This window comes from Citrus sinensis, chromosome 9, assembly GCF_022201045.2.
Source record: "Citrus sinensis cultivar Valencia sweet orange chromosome 9, DVS_A1.0, whole genome shotgun sequence".
Taxonomy (NCBI): domain Eukaryota; kingdom Viridiplantae; phylum Streptophyta; class Magnoliopsida; order Sapindales; family Rutaceae; genus Citrus; species Citrus sinensis.
In genome coordinates, this window is record NC_068564.1 from 8459544 (window position 1) to 8478883 (window position 19340).

Consider the following 19340-nt stretch of genomic DNA (forward strand, 5'->3'; position numbering starts at 1 on the left):
TATACCTCATTTTCCATTTGGTTTGGCATTTGTCTATAAAATATCTGAGGCTGCGGGTCCAAATGATTAACTGGATAATGCTTAGAAACTACCAATCGTAAATGCATATGATATAATTTGAGAATGCAAGTTATTGTTGTGCCTAAAAGTGTGATATGGCTTGGTGAGCATCATTAGCAGCAATATTCAAAGTAATCTGTCAATTTGTCCAAGTAATTTACTAGTTCATGCTTGGTGAACTAGATTTACTTTGGAAACCCCAACTTTCGAAATACATCATCGAGCCAGCTATTTAAACTATGTTTATAATCACAAGTAGATAAATAAACCCTCAAGGAAGTAGGTAGCTACAAATATATTTAATTTCCTCAATTTGAAATTTGATTAAAAACAAAGATAAACGATTTTGGTGGGCAATCAAATGATATGAATGCATATGTAAGGTTTCGATGGAGATAAAAATCCTTTTCCATTAAATATTAACCCCTACCCTAAGTATTTCTTATCGAACTCGGGTGATCGGGTACAAAGTGAATTCATGGCCAATTGTACTATGCCCATGAGACGTATGGTTCCACATAATTGTTTGTGACATAGAGTAATAAGTATTTTGAACGTAAAATCTTAACAAAAAAATTCACAACTTTTAAGGTAAAATAGAACTATATAAAAAGAATTAGGTGAACTTCAATTCATTCCCTAGATAGAATGGCAATCTTTAATATATTCCGAAAAAGTGTAAAAACCTCTATTTACCCTAATTGTAATTCAAAAGATGATAGAAAATAGGGGGCGCTTTGATTGGGTGTGTGTGTGTGTGTGTTTATATATATATATATAGAAATTTTTCAATCTAGAATTCTAAAGTGTGAGAAAGTCCGAGAAAGTTTTAAAACCCTGCAGTTTTATAGTGTTAATTTCACAATATTTTAAAACTGTGCAGTTTTAAAACTTTCCTAAACTTTTCTACACTTTAAGATCCCTGACCAAAAAACTAATGTGTGTCTGTGTGTGTGTGTGGTAAATGCGGATAAATTCATATTTTCACACTTTTATAGAGTAGATTGAAGATCGTTATTTTAAGTAGGTGGTAAATTAAATATTCTCCCTCTAGGTAGGGGTAAATTGAAGATATATTTACAAGATTATCGTTCTAAAGAATTTAACATAGCAAAATGGAATTGCGATTATGGCACGTTTATGGAACAAGCATGTGGAGTATAATAGGATGACGTGATTGTAGTCCTAACAGCAAGAGAGAGAAAGAAAAGATGCATAAAGTAGAAATGCCTTAAAATCTTCATTTCAGAATCAGCCTAAGTTGTTTTCGTACATCTACCATTTGTAGGTCTATCACGTACTCATACAGATAGATAAATTAATTGATGACAACCAAAAGCTTGCAATTTTTTACTGTTTTGCCCAGCATAATTTCGGAAAGATTTATTAATTGATGACAACCCAAAGCCTTGAAATTTTAATAATTACTGGAGTGAGTGTGAGGCTAATTAGGTAACAAATTAAAAAAAATCAAATATTGGTAAAATAGTAATCCATATATAGAAATAATTAAGGAGTAAACCCACTATTCAAGTATTAAAATATATGCACTTCCTTATTGAGTGTCTAAAATGGTGGGGATATTTCCAATCTGCAATTTGGGTATATCCATCCCATTTTAGATAACTAATTCTAAAAAACTCAAATAATAAATATAAATAATTTAATCTTAATAATAATAATACTAATATTTTTAATATTTACAATAATTTTAAAATTTTAAAGTATTATATTTATTTTAATAATATATTTGTATTCATTATAGAGATTGTAAATAAATCTTTGGGTTACGTAAATTTTACAATTAACAAAATATATTTAATGTACTAATAATATTAAAATTATTTTATATAATAATTTTAAATGACTAAAATTTTTATACACTTATTTTAATGATACATTTCTATTTATTCTGAAATTTACTTTAGTATGGTAAAATATGTCTAACAAATTGCCAAATATTAAAATATTTTTTATAATATTCAAAATTTATTAAAATGCATATATTATTTCATTTATTTTAATATTATATTTCTAGTAAAATATCAGAAATAATTTTTTGGTTTGAGAGAAACAAATGGTATCATATTCAAAAGAGAGTCTTGATGTCACTTGTTGAAAACATAGGGGGCTACATTATGCTGTCCCAAATATTGTTGTTCTATTGTTGTTCGCTAACTAGGCAAATTTGAGTTAACTTATCTGTAACATGCTTCAATTAGTAACCGTGAGAGCTCCAGTTAGTAATTTTTAATAGAACATAGTTGTATTTACATTTATGCATATTATGCATTCAAACGCGTGCATAAGTACGTGTATTTTACGCGCTCTTCCCTATAAAGATTTAACATTTTCCTTAAACTCGGGTCAAGCTTCAACATTTTTAGTACTAGCAAAATATAAGAATTATTTATTTATTTAGTTTTATTGAAGAGAAGGTGATTGGGTTCATCTTTGTGTGAATTTCTAGGGATTTTGATTGATTAGGTTTTAACATGAAAATCATGATTAAGAATCAAAACAAACAGACACGCTTGCAAATCCAAAAAGCTAGCTAGTGTCAAGTATGTCAAGTTTTCCCTTAATTCTCATTCTTTGTTAACATTTGATATGGTTCTTTTCTATTAGTTATATTTTTATTTTTGTCATTGATTTTCCTATTTTCCTTTTCAGACTTATTCCCCACGATTTGAAGATGACACTACATTGAGCGATCGACCACTTTTGCAAGGTATGCGAGACTTAATTGTGTCTCTTTTGCCAATCACAGTCTCAATATCTCGTCATCCAATCGACCACATTGCTGACTTCATTATATTGCCCATTCACTTTTGGAGGCATGCACGCCTACATCGACATCGTTCCTATTTCTTCTGGTGTCGATGTGTAGAATTAAAAAATTTGAGTCTGGTGTTACGTATTTATTATTTCCTTTATCGCTGGATCACTACCTCCTCACCAGTCACATTATACTGGCCTACCACTTTAAGGACGCATGAACGCCCTCACTGTGCCTCTTTGGTTGGCATCGAATTGTAGTTCTCGACATTTTAAATTTGATGGTATCCATTACAACGCTGTTCAGCCACTAAGCTTCATTGACAATATTATGTTGACCTACAACTTCTGGGAGAAATGTGTGCCTGCATCATGATGCTATTTTGCCAATAACAATCTCACTGTTTTGCAGATCTCTAAATCTCATCGCCGGTCATTGCGCCATTCCCAACGATACCAACAGAGCCATTAGCTGTGGTGACGATGTCACGGTACTTTTTTTTTCAAAATTATATTACATCATTAATTATTGATTTTTAATAATAATATATTTTATCATTTACTGATGGCTTAATATCAGTTAAATTGATTTTTAAAAATTATGAGTATTTAAACAAAAAAAAAAAACATATTCAGTAGTTTCATTCGACGTGTAGATTGTCTCTAGTTGAATTCTTAACTCATGCATGTTTCCCATGAAAAAAAAATCAATAGCAGAGGGAAAACACAAGAGAGCACCTAATATTTTCTAATATGTAGAATTTACCACAAATTCTTTGTACAAGCTATTTTCTACAAATATTTGTGGTATAACAGTTAAAGGTGATTGGAAATATCCCATGATCCATGTACTTACTAATGTTATTCCACTTCACTTTGTAGAGAAAATAGTTTATGCAAAGAGTTTATGATTCTAGCATTACTTTTAGTAAAATACGGCATATGCGTACATATACATATGTACGACATAAGTTTTTGGTGAACGAAATCTTTATTTTCATTAGTTTGTTTTATATTTTAGCTGACAATGAGGTTATTAATTAGTACAAACTAGAGTGACATTTTGATTTGCAAAAATATTAGATACATTTTTAAAACTTTTCCCTTTTTTGTCACACATCTAGGGCGCATTACTACCATATATAATAAGCTCAATAAATTTTTGTTGGCTGCCATTTCCAAAATGAATGTGCTTGCCTAATTTATGTTTTATGAGCAGTACAGTGGTTTTCATGTGCTTTGATGATATGGTAACTTTCTGGTGAATTTATACGAGGAAAGACACAAAGAATTAGTTAGTAAGGTCATGAATTTATCTATTCCTAGTTGTTACCTCATCCTATTTTCTTTTTATAATTGTTAATGAATTAAATTCTTTGGGGTTTTAGGTATCTCATTTAGTAACTTTACACCTTGTATTAGATTTTGAAAAACATGGTAAGATAATAAGGTAACAACTTAGTAAGATAAATTCCTTACCTTATACTAATTAATTCTACGCGTCTTTCCTCTTATAAATTCATCCCAAAATGACCATATCGGAGCACGAGAAAATCATTGTTCATAAAAAAGAAACTAGCCGGATATCATTGATTTTGGAAATGGCAGACAAGAAAACCAAAGGGAGACAAAAGATTGAGAGTGAGGATGGTAGGTTGATCACGTTCTCAAAACGTAGATCTGGGATCTACAAGAAGGCCAGTGAGCTTGTGACTCTCACGGGCTCTGAGATTGCCATTCTGGTGTTCTCACAGTCTGGAAAGCCTTTCTCATTCGGCCACCCTTCCATTGAAGCTGTTGCAAACCGCTTCGTGGGGTTGAACCAGGCAGCAAATGACAACACTCATCCGCTGGCTGAGGCTCACCGCCAGGTGAGAATTAATGAACTCAATCACCAGCATAATGAGCTGCTTCGCCAATTGGATGAGGAAAAGGAACGGGAGAAGGTGTTGAAGCAGATGAGGAGGGGGAAAGAGACTCAGCCGCGTTGGTGGGAAACTTCAGTTGATGAGCTCAACCATCAGGAGCTGCTTCAAATGGATGCAACAATTGATAATCTGTATAAAACTTTTCTTGCCAAACTCGATGAAAAGACTGCTGCTGCCTCTTCCTCTATGGCACCTCCTATGTATTTTCATCATAAATAATATTTCATATTTTCCTTTTGATTTGGTATTTGTCTATAAAAATCTGATGAAGCTGCAGGTCCAAATGATAAACTTGAAAAATGAGAAGGCACTACTAGAAAAATGGTCTTTACTGATATTAGAATGGTGTCAATAATTACTTTTAGTGACACTTATTAATTGTGTCAGTAATCTGGCAGTCAGAAAAATCATGACACTTGTAAGTGGTGTTAGTGATTACTATTACTATAGTATCACTAAAATCGTAACACCATAGTATTAGTAATTATTGATACCACATTAGTGTCTATAATTACTGTTACTATAGTATCACTATTTAATTTATTTAAAAAAATAAAAATTTGAATTAGCTCATTGCGTATTGATTTATTGGTAAAATTAAAAGACACCACAAAGTAACCCAAAAAAACTTAATTTATATTATAAAATCTTTCATTTCATATTTAAATATTATTAGTACACATTACAAATTCCAACACTCCAACAAACAAGAGATGAGAAATCCCACTCTCATAACTGAATAATCTAAATTAAATACATAAAAATTTCTACCACATCCAATCAGATGCCTACTAGTTGTGGCTAAATTTAACATTTCTAGAAGCTAAAATGAAAAGGATGATTGCCTCCACTCTTTGAACATAAGTAGTGCAATTACGTTAACACAGTAGTAGCTTCTCCATTCTCCATTCAATAGTGGATGGGTGTTTCTCCATTCTCCATTCAATAGTGGATGGGTTAGAATATAAGTGAAGTTGAGGAAAAAGAAACTTCAAACACATTGATCAAATCTGCAAATGAATACATGGAAAAGGGAAAAAAAATTGCCTGTTAATTTCCAACCATGAGAGAGAAACAATGGTTAACAGAAATAAACTTTTGTCATATTTGTGATTTTGGCAAATTTCTATGTTTAAAACCATAATGTTCCCTATATCTTCAACTAGAAACAGTGGTTGTTCGATTTCAAGTTTTTCAAAATAGGGAAACTGAACCCAGTAAGCTTGTGAATATTTGCATCTTTACTAAATATACATAATCATTCAACGGTGAATAATTACTATGATAATAAAAATAGTTCATACAGTACACTGCATTGCATAATTCAAGTACATATATACTTTTAAGTCTATTCACAAAATCAATGCAAATTACAAATTCAAACAAAAAATGAAACCAGAACAAAGTGATATAGTGTGTATTAGGGAAAAAAAACTAAAAAATCACGGCATCTGCCATTTCATTTGCGAATATCAAATTCACAACACAAAACTCGAACATAAAAAAAACTTGATTTAACAAAAATAAAAAAATGACGTAATTACCATTAAATTGAACTTTATAACTTATAATTTGACTATAATTAATCCAATGGCAGTTATGGTTGAGATGATATTTATCCTAATTTATTTCCCACAATTGCAGTTACAGTTGCATACAAATTATTGTGAAATCTATTTACTTAAACTTTATAACCTATAATCTGACTATGGAATGGTTATTTTTATGAATATTGGCTTATAATCCTTCCTTTGCACATGGAAGAAAGTGTAGAAACATGCAGCAATCAGGATACATAGTCCATGCTTTAAAACAAAGGAAGAAAGAGTAGAAACATGCATCAATCAGAATACAGAGTCCATGCTTTGTAAGCTCATCAAAAGTTGAGAAATATATACAAAAGGTTTAGAGCATACGGATACCTGGTGGTGATGTGTCATGCTCAAAAATTTAAACTCGCATACCACCCTGCACAAATATTTGAACATTCAAACAAAGTCATTGAAACTGGTTCTTAAGACAGGAATATGAATTTCAATAATTAACTAAACCAAAATATTAAAAAGCCCAGCTGGTAACAATTTTTTCAAGAAAATATTAAAGGAAAAGAACAAAATAAATAAAATTCCAAGAACATTTGCAACCAAATTCTAAACAACCTCAATCTTAGAAACGCAACAACTATGAAGAGATATTCAATCTTGAACCATAAAGAAACACATTTATAAGGCAATATCATTTTGCAAATTAAGAGATTGGAAATGTTGGATGTAGAAGTACATAACAGCCTCCAAAATCAAAATTCAAGTAGCTATGCCTAAATCCTTAACAGCACCCACCAACATACTGATAAAGCTATCAGGAAGTGGGGGCATGTAACATTTTAACTGTACCACATGCATCTCTACAAATATTCCATTGACAGATCTTGCAACCAGAAAACAAACTTGCGCTTCCCATGGAAAGAGCCCATGAAAAAAAAAAAAAAAAAGATACCAACATAATTACAAGATAAATGCAAGGAAACACATTGAAGTCCCTAAGCGACTAAATAACATTAATACACTTTTTGATACCCTGGAAAAGTAACAATAACCAAAAAAGGGGATCAGCCGACTCTTAAACTAAAATAAAGAAAACCAATTATCATCGTCATCTTGAATCAATTCTTCTAATTTTCTAGTTCATCACTAAATTCTCTAATAAAATAAAACCTCTAAGATCACCAATACAATTCAAACAAACTCAATTCATAACCCAATTACAAAATGAAGACGAACCAACTGATGACAAAAATATTACAGCAAGGTCATCCCAGGTTTCAAAATCACCAATAGTTAATTTAAAAAAAAAAAAGTCTTGCCTGTCTAATTCGAAAATAGAACCTCTTCTCCCTTTGCTGCTTCTTCTTTGCTTTCATAAAGCCCAGCTCCAACCAAAAACTTCAACCCTAAAGGAAATCAAAATTAGGGTTTTCCATATAGAAAGAAAAAAGTAATTATAAATAAAGATAAAACAAAACCTCTTCTAAGTCACGGGTTCTTTGCATATCACCCTCCATCAATCCCGCAATTGATATTGGCTTCGTCACTCCATACTGCTTAGGCGGTAACTGCGACAAAATCATTCTTTCTGAACTCAACATTAAAAACAATGAAATCCCCCTACAAAAAAGCCCTAATTTTTGGATTCAAACTTTCAAAAAAAACCCTAGCTTTGCCTAATTCTTCACAACACTTTCTAGTTCAAGGGTATTTTAGGTCAAGGATGGCGATTTGAAGGTTGACAACGACAGCTGAGGTAGATCATTTTTATAGAGAGAGAGAGAAAGAGAAAGAGAGAGAGAAGGAAAAGAGCTTCAGTTCATAGCAGGAAACGACCGTGGGGAATGTTTTCCTGAGAAGTCGAAGATCGAATTAGTAAAAGAAAACAAAAGTTCAGCTAATAAGACATCCCGAGAAGTTGAAGCGAGAGGGGCGGTGCGCACTTGAGCAGGGTGAACAAAATGTGGAGATCTAAAGAGGATCTTCTGAGCTTGTGGCATAGTAGCATGGTGGATGTTTCGCAACCTGATGTAGCTCGTTAGGGTTTCGTATGGTATGGGTCTTAGAATTTGAGCAATGTTGTTAGGATTTCACATGGCATGGACCCTTGAATTTTAGGGCTCGAAGGGGAGATTTTTTAGAGGTACGAAGAAGAAGAAGGATCTTGCCAAAGAGATGAGGCAGCTGGCCTTAGAATTAGAAGTTAGGGAATTTTATGTTTATGTTGATTTTAGGGTTTTTTGCTTTTGCTTTATATTGTTGTTATTTTAATATGATAATTTGAACATTTTCAACATAAACTAAAATATGAATTTGGCCTGGTGGTTTGTTGTTTGAACATAAAGCACTTCAGTTTTGAGGTCTTAGGTTCGAGTAGCAACTAAAACAAAAATAGCCTCCTTTTTTTTGTTTCTGATACCTTAGTGTCGATAATCTCTGATGTTTAATCTACAAATACCATAGAATTAGTAATTTGTGACACTTGTCTATTAACTACTTATACTTTTTAGAAAAGTGTCTGAAGACGAGTGTCAGTAAAAGCCATTTTTCTAATAGTGAGGCAAATTACTGTTGTGTCCAAAATTGGATATAAAATGCTAAACAAAACTATCAACTGTGAGAAATAGAATTTTCACCATGACGGCAAATGCCTATGACATAATTTGAGAAAAAAAACTTAATTGATGTTCCCTGGATATAATTAATCTGGTCAGAATCATTAGCAATCATACTCAAGTTAATTTGTTGTTCAAAGTAATTATTAAATGAATTGTAGTTATACTCAAATTAATCTGTCATTCAAGTAATTATTAATTTATTCGCTTTTTCAACGACATCATCGAGATATTTATAAATCATGAGAGAAAGTAAATAAATATATTCCCGGAAAAAAGTGGGCCGCGTAGGAAGTCTATTTAATTTTAAATATATTTGAAATCCCTCCACTCGAAGGAGAAAGGATCAATGGCACAATCAAATCACACGAGTTTATGCTACAGATATAACATAAGGAACATATTGAAGAAATTTTTATTCCAAAGTTAAATAGGATTTTCTTTTTTAAGAGAGAGAGAGAGAGAGAACAAGAACAAATAAGAAAATGGAGAGGTGAGATGAAGGAAAAAGAACAGTTAAAAAAAAGTTGAGAAGAGAGAATATGGAAAAAAAATCATGGAAATTAATGCGCAAAACTTAATGTTCCATGTCATTTAATACTTATATAATCTTCAATCTTTGATCTAATGGTTTAAAATTCGTGTAAAAACCTGTGTAATTTAAGGGTTCATTAATCCATCCTTTGTTTGAAATTTGATTAAAAACAAAGCCAAGGAATTTAGTGCTATCTACACACACAAGTTAGGGATAGAAATTAATGAAAAATACCTACTAAACATTAATCCTTGTCTCAAAATTTTACTTGAACTCAGCTGATTGGATTGAAAGTGAATTCACATCCAATCGAACTCGGCCTATGGGAATTTTTGTTACACATAATTGTTTGTGAAACAAAGGAATAATTCTTTTGAAATTAAAATCTTAACACAAAATTCACAATCATTCAAGTAAAGTAGAATTATGAAGAAATTAAAAAAGCGAAGTTAAATTAAATTTATCTCGGAGTACCAATTATGGTATAGTTATTCAACATGCCATATGAAGTATGATAGAATGACATGATCGTAGCAACAAGAGAGATAAAGAACAGATGAAGAAACTAGGAATATATGCTTCATAAAATTACATTTCAGAACGATGCATTAGCCTAAGTTGTTTTGCCACATCTACCATTGTAGGTCTATCATCTGCTGATACAGAGAGACAATTGAAGGCCAGCCTTGTGAAAGCTTTCAATTTTTGCTCTTTTGCTGAGCATAATCTTTCTCCAACAATTTCGGGATCCACTATCTCAGTGAACCTACTCTTCTTAATATATTTTCTCACACGATCAGACAAAAACCACCCATCTTCAGTTTCTCGATCAACCGCCCTCTGTCCAGTCAAGAGCTCAAGTAGCAACATACCAAAACTATAAACATCACACTTCTCATTGCAATCACCTGTTGCAATGTATTCAGGAGGAAGATATCCAAATGTTCCCATCACCCTGCCTCTTATGCGTGTTTCACCCTCTGGAATAGATTCAGAGTACGAAAAATCAAACAGTTTGGCAACAGATTGTCCCTGGAATAAAATATTCGATGGTCTTAAGTTTCTGAAAACAATAGGCCTGGAGAAACCAACATGGAGATATGCAATTCCATAAGCTATCTCCATTGCAATCTTTAACCTCAGTGACCATGTGACAGGTTCAAAATTGGGTTGACGAGGATGATAAATACAATCAGCAAGAGTTCCATACTCAACATATTCAAATACCAAAACAGGATTTTCAGTTTCTAGGCAGCATCCAATCAGCCTTATCACATTCTTGTGATTCATTTGTGATGCAAATACAATGTTATTAAAACAAAATTCAGCTGCATAGTCGGAGTTTACAAATTTCATGATAGAAACAGGATAGTCATGCAGAAAACCCTTGAATAATTCATAGCCCAATCCAGTTGTTATAACTTTCTGTCTGTCATAATTTTTTGTTGCTATCTTGAGCTCGTTTTCATGGAAACAACGAATAGGGTTGCGTTTATTATCACAAGATTTGATCAATTTTTCAAGAAAAACTTTGCCATTCCTCAACATGAATGTCTCCTTATAAGCCTTGCCCAGATGCTTGATCTTCCTAAAAAACGAACTCATCTAATACCTATTCAGAAACCAATGAAATGCTTTCACTGAATTGAAATAAGATAAAACTAGTATAGTAGTACAACTTTTAAATGTTCTAGCAAGTTTTCAGGAAAAAGAAATATTTTCGTCAGTGACGTTTCATATTTAATATGAAGTAAAGAGAAAATATTGATTGTATATTTCATCTGATTCCAGAAATGTAACATTAGAAGCATATAAATGACAACATAGCGCCGTACACACAGATGTACTTGAAGAAAATGAAGCAGAGCATTGAAAGATGTACCTTTGAGTGGCCAATTCCAGTGTTCAGATAAAGGAGATATGGCACTTACAAGTCTGGGAAAGAAGCTCCAGATTTGGCATGTGTGTATAAAATCTGAAGCAAGACTTCAAATAACAAAGTGAAACTTGATATCTTTGCAAGTCTTCCCAGTCAACCATATGCAAATTTCCATATCTAATGTTGACATGCAATGTAAAGTAAGCCACAGACAAAACATGTGCTAAAGGCTCATTTATTTGTTTCAGATAATTGACCGTGTGCATGTATAAAATGTACTGTTTTATACCTAAATTTGACTTGAAATTTAAACATATTCTAAATCATTCATCTCATTCAATCAAAAAGTGCAGAGAGTTACTAAGTTCGTAGGTAACACTAAACTAAAGGAATTTAGTCAATCATGTATTTTTGTTAATAAAAGAATACGATATCGCAAAAGATATCTTTTGCAGTAGCTTTTAAGATATAGTTACACAACAGTTGTACGAATTTAGAAATAATATGCATATTAGCTCCCTGAGCTAAGCAACAGTGGTAATCTCCAACTGATTAAGTCTACTTGCATTTGAAACCTAAGCCAGTAATAAATCAAGCAGAGTGATCTTCGATGTGCTATAAGAAAAGAAAAAACCCACAAACAACCAAACATTTGAAATATCAACAAGATACAAAAGAGAAAGACCCATAAACAAAATAGGAATTTCCAGTTCTCCCCCTGTGTATTAATTTTAAACACAATAGTGAAAGCTAAATTATAGTTAATCCAGAGATATTTTAAGGTATTAATTGATACATTTTTCGAAGTCGTTTTGCCGCATGAACCATTGTTGGCCTATTCTCTGCTGATTCAGAGACACAGTTAATAGCAGGCCCTATAAAAGCTTCCACTATTCCATCTTTTTTTACCACATGGTCTGTCTCCAAGAATCACAGGGTCGGCTACTCTTATCAAATCCGTTATCTTCAATATATTTCTTGCAATTTTTAGCCTATGCTTCAATTTTAAAGACTTAAAATGTGGTTCTGTTATATTCATGAGGGTGATGAATTTCAAGTATTTTTACGACACATTTGTGATGCAAACATAATGCTATTAAAAGGATATTGGTCTTCGTAGACTGCTAACTTCATCACTAAAATTGGACGGTCCTCGAGAAAACCTTGGTACAATTTAAAGAGATATGGAAATTGTATTTGTGTAACGTCCCAGCAACTCTATTTGTTTGTGGCTTTCATGAGCTCAGTAGCAGTAAATCGGCAATTAGAATTACATTTACCATTGCAAGAGGCAATCTATTTTCCTAATCAAAGTTCCATCGTTCCTCCTCATATCATATTAATTTGCTTACTCATCCGCCTTTCAACAACACTAGAATGCTTTTTAATGCATATAAACCCATTTAAAATATCCAACAAACACATAAAATTTAACTATTGGACATGAAGCATATTTAGCAACTGTTATTTGAGTTCATAAGTTGACAAAATCAAAACAAAATAATAATAATAATAATAAGAAAGTGGGTAATGAGAAAAAGGATGTACCTGTGACGGGCAGTTCAGCTACTCAGCAAGAGAATGCAAATTTTGAGAAGCGAAAGAGCTCTGCCTCTGCAGTTAGTATGTAACACTTGAGTTCTCAAATTTGGCAATCAGATAGAAATTTACATCCAAACCCTTGTTGTACAATGAAAACTCAAATATATCAGATATTTTCTGAAAAAATCTACTACTGTCACTATCAAAGCTTTAAAGGAGAAACAATAATCATATCAGCACCCCATCCTTTAATTTGTTAATTAAGGTTATTTTGGTAACTCAAATGACTTTGAACGGCTACAACTAAAACCCCCACTTTCGATTTTGGGAGGGTTTTAGCATTATCAACTCCAACATGGCTACCGTTCAACATCACTCGCCCCTTATCAAACTCACCCACTCGCCCGATTCAACTCACTCCAACACACTCAAACCGCCCCTGAAAATCCACTGCAACGCCAAACGCAAGCCCAAGCCCGACCCCAGCTCACCCTTCAAGGGCAGAAGATCGGGGCTCGTTGACTACGACAAAGGCCAACACGAGGTCTCCACCCAAGTCAGCGGACTCAGAAAATCCGACATACCAAGACGGCACCGTTTAGCGGTGGAGGGCAACAGGTTCCAAAAGGACTGGTCCGTTTCTGAGGTTGTTGAAAGAGTTTTGGAGCTCAAACACTATGAAGATGTTGAGGGTGTCTTGAACAGGTGGGTGGGCCGGTTCGCTAGAAAAAACTTCCCTTTCTTAATAAAGGTAAATTTTTTTTTTAATTGTGTGTTGAATTATTTAACTGCCCATTTCTAATTTCAATTTTTTTCATGTTGTGGTTACATTTTTGCTTGTAATAGGAAATAACACAAAGAGGTGCCATTAACCATAGCAATCAAGTCTTCAATTGGATGAAAAATCAGAAGAATTATTGTGCGCGGAATGATATCTACAATATGATGATCAGGTTGCATGCTAGACATAATCAAATAGACAAGGCCCGTGGACTTTTTTTCGAGATGCAAAAGTGGAGGTAAAGCTTGTTAATTTTTCTCATCTTTTTAGAATTGGAACATGGGATAATTTAATTAGTCTGTTGATTCCATTTTTATGATTTTCCTGCTAGGTGCAAGCCGGATGCTGAAACTTACAATGCTCTTATCAGTGCACATGGTAGAGCTGGTCAGTGGCGTTGGGCTATGAATATCTTTGATGATATGCTGCGTGCAGCTGTGTGAGCTTCCTTCCTTTTCTTTTCATGTTGAACGTGGTATTTTGAAAATATTTGGAACATCACTTGATGCCTCTGTTGTATTAACTAATTATTATAAACATTATCGTGGCTGTTGTCATGAATATTTTTTCTGTACGCCATATTGTTCACATTGTTCTTTTTCCAATAGGTAGCTGGGAAATTATTCTCGTTTGAATCTTAATGAGGATTGTGCTGATTCTCAATTTTGTGTGGAATAAGAAGAAATATGTTCATGATTGCCACAAACATTTTGATGGAGATTGTAACGAGTTCCTAGGAAACTATTCTCCTTACAAATTATTTTATCTTATCTATATATTTACTTGGGACTCTACGTGGAACTTAAAATGCCCTTCTTTCTTGATATCTTGGCTTTTGTTGGATAGTACTTGGTCCTGGAGCACATTGAACTTCATATACCTTACAAGCAATCAGAATCTATGTGGATGACTGCTGTATGTTAATTGACTAAAAAACCAGATTTGAAATGCAATATGATATCACCTCACCTTGTATTTGGTTCCAAAATATGTATTGATTTCATCTCCAACTATATCCATTGACATTTCATGTTTTAATCCATTGGTGGTTGTTTTAGCTTTCATCTTTTACATTATCACCTAATGTCATGCTGTTTTTTAGATAATATTTATCCCTTAACTAAACTATTTGGAGATAATTTCTCATGATAATGTCATTGCCTTAGCTTTATGCGTACTTTTTTTTTTTGAAGTTAAATCTTAGGTTGATTTTTTTTCTTCTTTATTATAATTTATGTGCAGGTCGCTCCTAGTCGATCAACCTATAATAACTTGATTAATGCTTGTGGATCTACTGGAAATTGGAGAGAAGCTCTGAAAGTTTGCAAGAAAATGACAGAAAATGGAGTTGGCCCTGATCTGGTGACTCACAATATTGTGTTGTCTGCATATAAGAATGGGGCCCAGTATTCAAAAGCTTTATCTTACTTTGAACTAATGAAAGGGACAAATATTCGTCCTGACACAACCACCCATAATATTGTGATCTATTGCCTAGAAAAGCTCGGACAGTATGACAAAGCTATTGACTTGTTCCATTCCATGAGGGAGAAGAGATCGGAATGCCTGCCAGACATTGTTACATTCACTAGCATCATTCATTTGTATTCTGTGAATGGGCAGATTGAAAATTGTAAGGGTGCCTTCAATACAATGCTTGCAGAAGGATTAAAACCTAACATCGTTTCATATAACGCCCTAATGGCTGCATATGCGTCGCATGGAATGAGTAAAGAAGCATTATCTGTTTTTAATGAGATAAAGAAAAATGGTTTATGCCCGGATATTGTATCTTATACATCTTTACTGAATGCTTATGGAAGATCACAACAACCTGTAAAGGCCAGGGAAGTATTCAACATGATGAGAATAAACAACCTGAAGCCAAATCTCGTTAGTTACAGTGCACTGATTGATGCATATGGATCTAATGGGTTGCTAGCGGAAGCAGTGGAAGTCTTCCGTGAAATGGAGCAAGATGGTATTGAGCCTAACATTGTGTCAATATGCACCCTCTTGGCTGCCTGTGGCCGCTGTGGTCGAAAAGTAAATATTGATGCTGTACTTTTAGCAGCTGAGATGCGAGACATAAAATTAAACACAGTTGCATATAATTCGGCTATTGGAAGCTATATGAATGTGGGGGAATATGAGAAGGCTATAGCTTTGTACAAGTGTATGAAAAAAAGAAAGGTTATGCCTGATTCTGTTACCTATACTGTCTTGATAAGTAGTTGCTGTAGGTTGTCAAGATACAGTGAGGCCCTTGGGTTTCTTGATGAGATGATGGATCTGAAAATTCCTTTGACCAACCAGGTGTACTCATCTGTGATCTCTGCCTACAGCAAACAGGTATGTCTTTTGCCAATATATGGTTTTTACTTCTCCATGTGTAACTTAAGGAAATATGATAAATCTGATTTTCTTTTTCACGTCTCATTTTGTTTCCCATCCTCTTTATTTTCAACGCTAGGGTCTAATTGCTGAAGCAGAATCAATGTTCAACATGATGAAAATGTCTGGCTGTTCTCCTGACATTATTACATATACTGCAATGCTACATGCTTACAACACTGCAGGTACATGGGCATATTATTAAACATCTGATTTCATCAGTTGGTGACTCTAATAACTTGAAACTTCTGAACTGAACTGCTAGAATTCTTTCTTGTTTCAAATTTCTTATCTCAGAGGATTGGGAAAAGGCATGTGCACTATTTCTTGAAATGGAGACAAATAATATTGAACCAGATTCTATTGCATGTTCAGCACTGATGAGAGCTTTCAATAAAGGAGGCCAACCATCCAAGGTTCTTCTTGTTGCGGAGTTTATGAGAGAAAAAGATATCACCTTTTCTGATTCTATTTTCTTTGAAATGGTATTAGCTTGTAGCCTGTAAGTTCCATCTTTCTGATCTATATTTGTCTACGTGTTTTGTGTAGGCAAGTTAAGCATTCTGCTGTTTTATGCTGTTTCTTCTTATTTGAAATTTTCTATTTACTGAGTCTTAATATTCTTCTTTATACTGGATTGACCTATTCATTTTAGTAAAGAAATGGTGACCTGCTGTAAGCTAATACAGATATTCCTTATCAGAGTTCTTTCTTAGCATGTCCTTAATATTTTTGGACTTTTTTTTCTTTTGGAGGATACTTATATAAAGCTTTAAATACTCTACTATGCTACCTGAGCTTAAAAAACAAAAAGATTGTGACTAGTGAGAGCTGATAGAGTACCACCGTTAATGCTTGTATGTTGATGACGTTCTATCTTTACTTCTTTTTTTAATTTTTCTTTAGTTTATGTTACCTTCTTTTTGTAGATAAATATAATTTCTTTTGGAATAATTTATGTTTTTCTTCATGTGTATATCCCTTTCAATTTGCTGTGATGAGCATGCTTGTGATGATAGACCTTCTGTTGTTGATACTGTGTATTGGATACTAACATCTGAACTTTGTTGAAGGTTGCGAGATTGGAAGACAACAATTGACCTGATCAAACAGATGGAACCATCATTCCATGTAGTTTCAATAGGACTTCTGAATCAACTTCTACATCTGCTCGGCAAAAGTGGGAGAATTGAATCTATGATGAAGGTACTTGATAACTATTTCACACACACATAGATGTTAGGATTGTTTGACTTCAAGAGCTGGCATAAATGTTTCACACAAATTCTGAGCCATTGATTTCATTGAACTCAATGGTACAGAGGATTTATGAGTTGACAATATTAAACTCTAATTTTTTGACTTTGAATTTCACCTTTAGATTGCATGAGATTAATCCTAATACAAACACACACATGCACACATGCACTGAAACTCATATCATTGTCTTTTATTTTCTAACCTTTATGTACGTTGTACTATTCTCTTTTGAAACACACAGTTGTTCTTCAAGATAGTATCATCAGGTGCTGAAGCCAACTTCAATACTTATTCCATTTTGTTGAAAAATCTTTTGGCTGCTGGAAATTGGAGAAAGTATATAGAGGTATTATTTTGTTAGTTTTCTTAAGTTTATTTCAAATTTGTTGTTTAATGCAGCTTTGTTTCTTTTGAAGTTATGCCATCAATATTATACCACATGTCAATTTGTTACACAATTGGCAAGGTGGTGAAACACTGGAAAGCATTTAACTAAAGATCAATCTTTTAAAATTTTATGCACTTCTTAATGGATTGGAAGTCAATATTGTGTGCACAGTTATGTATTGATTGGTAATTCATTCTAGGGTTCAATTAAATGGTCCTTGAGGATGTTAAATCAATTTGATTCCGTAAAGCAAGAAGGAAATGACCGTGTTTTAGTTGTTGCTGCTTTAATATTCACAATTAAATTGTGAACAATGGAAGTACCATGGTCTAGTGTATTTAATATGACTGTTATGTTTGTGGAGACTAGTATGTAATATTTGTTATATTGTTTAATAAAATAATTAATGGTTACTCAATTAAGGGGCATTAGAAATTTAAGAAAATCCAAATGCAGGTCCTGCAGTGGATGGAGGATGCTGGAATTCAACCTTCTTATGGAATGTTTCGTGATATAGTTTCTTTTGCACAAACAAGGGGCGGAGCTGAATATGCAGCTATTATTCAAGAAAGAATAGGTAAGCTTATTTTATTTCTGACAAGAAAATCAAAAATTTGTTTCATTCTTTCTGTGTTTCTCCAACTCATGTGAGACCTTTTCCCCATCACCATGTCCAGTGCTAAAGCACCCTACTCTTGATGAATTTTGTTTTTCTTTGCTTCTGCAACTGTTGAGGGTATTGAATTTAGAGAGCCAGACTGTACAAAAAATTTAAAAAGGATTATATGGAGGGAAGGTTGTATGATTTGCATTACAGTAATTCCTTTCAGTTCACACGCCATCCTAAGTCAATGAATGGTAGGAAACATGTCCTGCTGTAGTTTCTACCCTCGATGGGAGCCTGTATAATGGTTTTTCCCCATTTCATGTATGCAGAGATGAATTTGTTCAAAATCGCAGAAACCAAAGCTGCAGCTGGTTTAAAAGCATCAGCGACTTGCATTAACTTTCTCATGCATTATGGGTTTTATTCTGCCTCAGTATTATGTACTCTGTACAAATATAGTTCGTGAATTCATTTAAAAGATCACCGAAACATTACAATTCTTGAAAACTCATCTGCTCTTGAAATTCTGCAGAATCCTTGAGAATGAAATCTGGGGATCCAAGTTTTGACCAACAATCCACGAGTTCCTCTTCTTCCATCGTCACAGTTGATAGCTAGACCAGAAGTGTAAGGACACTCCTTATTACAGCAATCTCCAGTCCTGAGAATTGGAGGGAATAAAAGTTGGAGCTCGACAATCCCTAAGCATTATATTAATTCAAAGTAATTTTTTTCCTGAATTTTTGAATTTGTATTTTGTACAGCAATAACAGAATTCATAAGGGACAATACAAAGTGTTACTTTTACATAAATATTACTATCAATGATGTCTTTCAATCATCACGTACGTGGCCAGTAAATTCCACTTCATACGGCACTTTTCTGTTTTCTGGCCGCCACAACACCCCCTCCAAAAAAAAAAAAAATAAAAGTCATTTTTGGTAAAAGCAGGGCCGTTAAATGTGCCTTTTGCAGTAAAAAGGAGTGAGGTGAATAATGAGCTGGACCAGCTAAATTGAATCCAACAT

At 33.5% G+C, this 19340-nt stretch overlaps 3 protein-coding genes across 7 annotated transcripts; 2 read left to right on the forward strand and 1 right to left on the reverse strand.

Moving 5' to 3' along the window:
• The first annotated feature begins 4439 nt into the window (after nt 1–4439).
• LOC102611648 (agamous-like MADS-box protein AGL62) lies at nt 4440–4985 on the forward strand. Its single transcript, XM_006492899.2, has one exon. The coding sequence runs from the start codon at nt 4440–4442 to the stop codon at nt 4983–4985; it is 546 nt and encodes a 181-aa protein (XP_006492962.2).
• Nucleotides 4986–9895: 4910 nt separating this feature from the next.
• LOC102623613 (non-functional pseudokinase ZED1-like) lies at nt 9896–13036 on the reverse strand. 3 transcript variants are annotated; one of them, XM_015525434.3, is made up of 3 exons: nt 12888–13036; nt 11392–11516; nt 9896–11072 (listed from the first exon to the last, which is right to left on the reverse strand). In XM_015525434.3, the coding sequence occupies exon 3, from the start codon at nt 11063–11065 to the stop codon at nt 10049–10051; it is 1017 nt and encodes a 338-aa protein (XP_015380920.2). In that variant the 5' UTR covers nt 11066–11072; nt 11392–11516; nt 12888–13036; the 3' UTR covers nt 9896–10048. The 3 variants fall into 3 exon arrangements, with proteins under 3 accessions (XP_015380920.2, XP_052289074.1, XP_024949079.2); XM_052433114.1 differs by having other exon boundaries at nt 11343–11516; nt 12888–13035; XM_025093311.2 differs by having other exon boundaries at nt 11343–11435; nt 12888–13010.
• Nucleotides 13037–13103: 67 nt separating this feature from the next.
• On the forward strand, nt 13104–19152 carry LOC102623809 (pentatricopeptide repeat-containing protein At2g41720). 3 transcript variants are annotated; one of them, XM_006492861.4, is made up of 11 exons: nt 13104–13632; nt 13728–13900; nt 13994–14099; nt 14905–16014; nt 16136–16241; nt 16354–16558; nt 17130–17262; nt 17558–17662; nt 18161–18281; nt 18641–18728; nt 18844–19152. In XM_006492861.4, exons 1-11 carry the CDS (start codon nt 13237–13239, stop codon nt 18878–18880), a joined length of 2580 nt encoding a protein of 859 aa, XP_006492924.2. In that variant the 5' UTR covers nt 13104–13236; the 3' UTR covers nt 18881–19152. The 3 variants fall into 3 exon arrangements, with proteins under 3 accessions (XP_006492924.2, XP_006492925.2, XP_006492926.2); XM_006492863.4 differs by having other exon boundaries at nt 13438–13586; XM_006492862.4 differs by lacking the exon at nt 18641–18728 and having other exon boundaries at nt 13120–13632.
• Nucleotides 19153–19340: the final 188 nt, after the last annotated feature.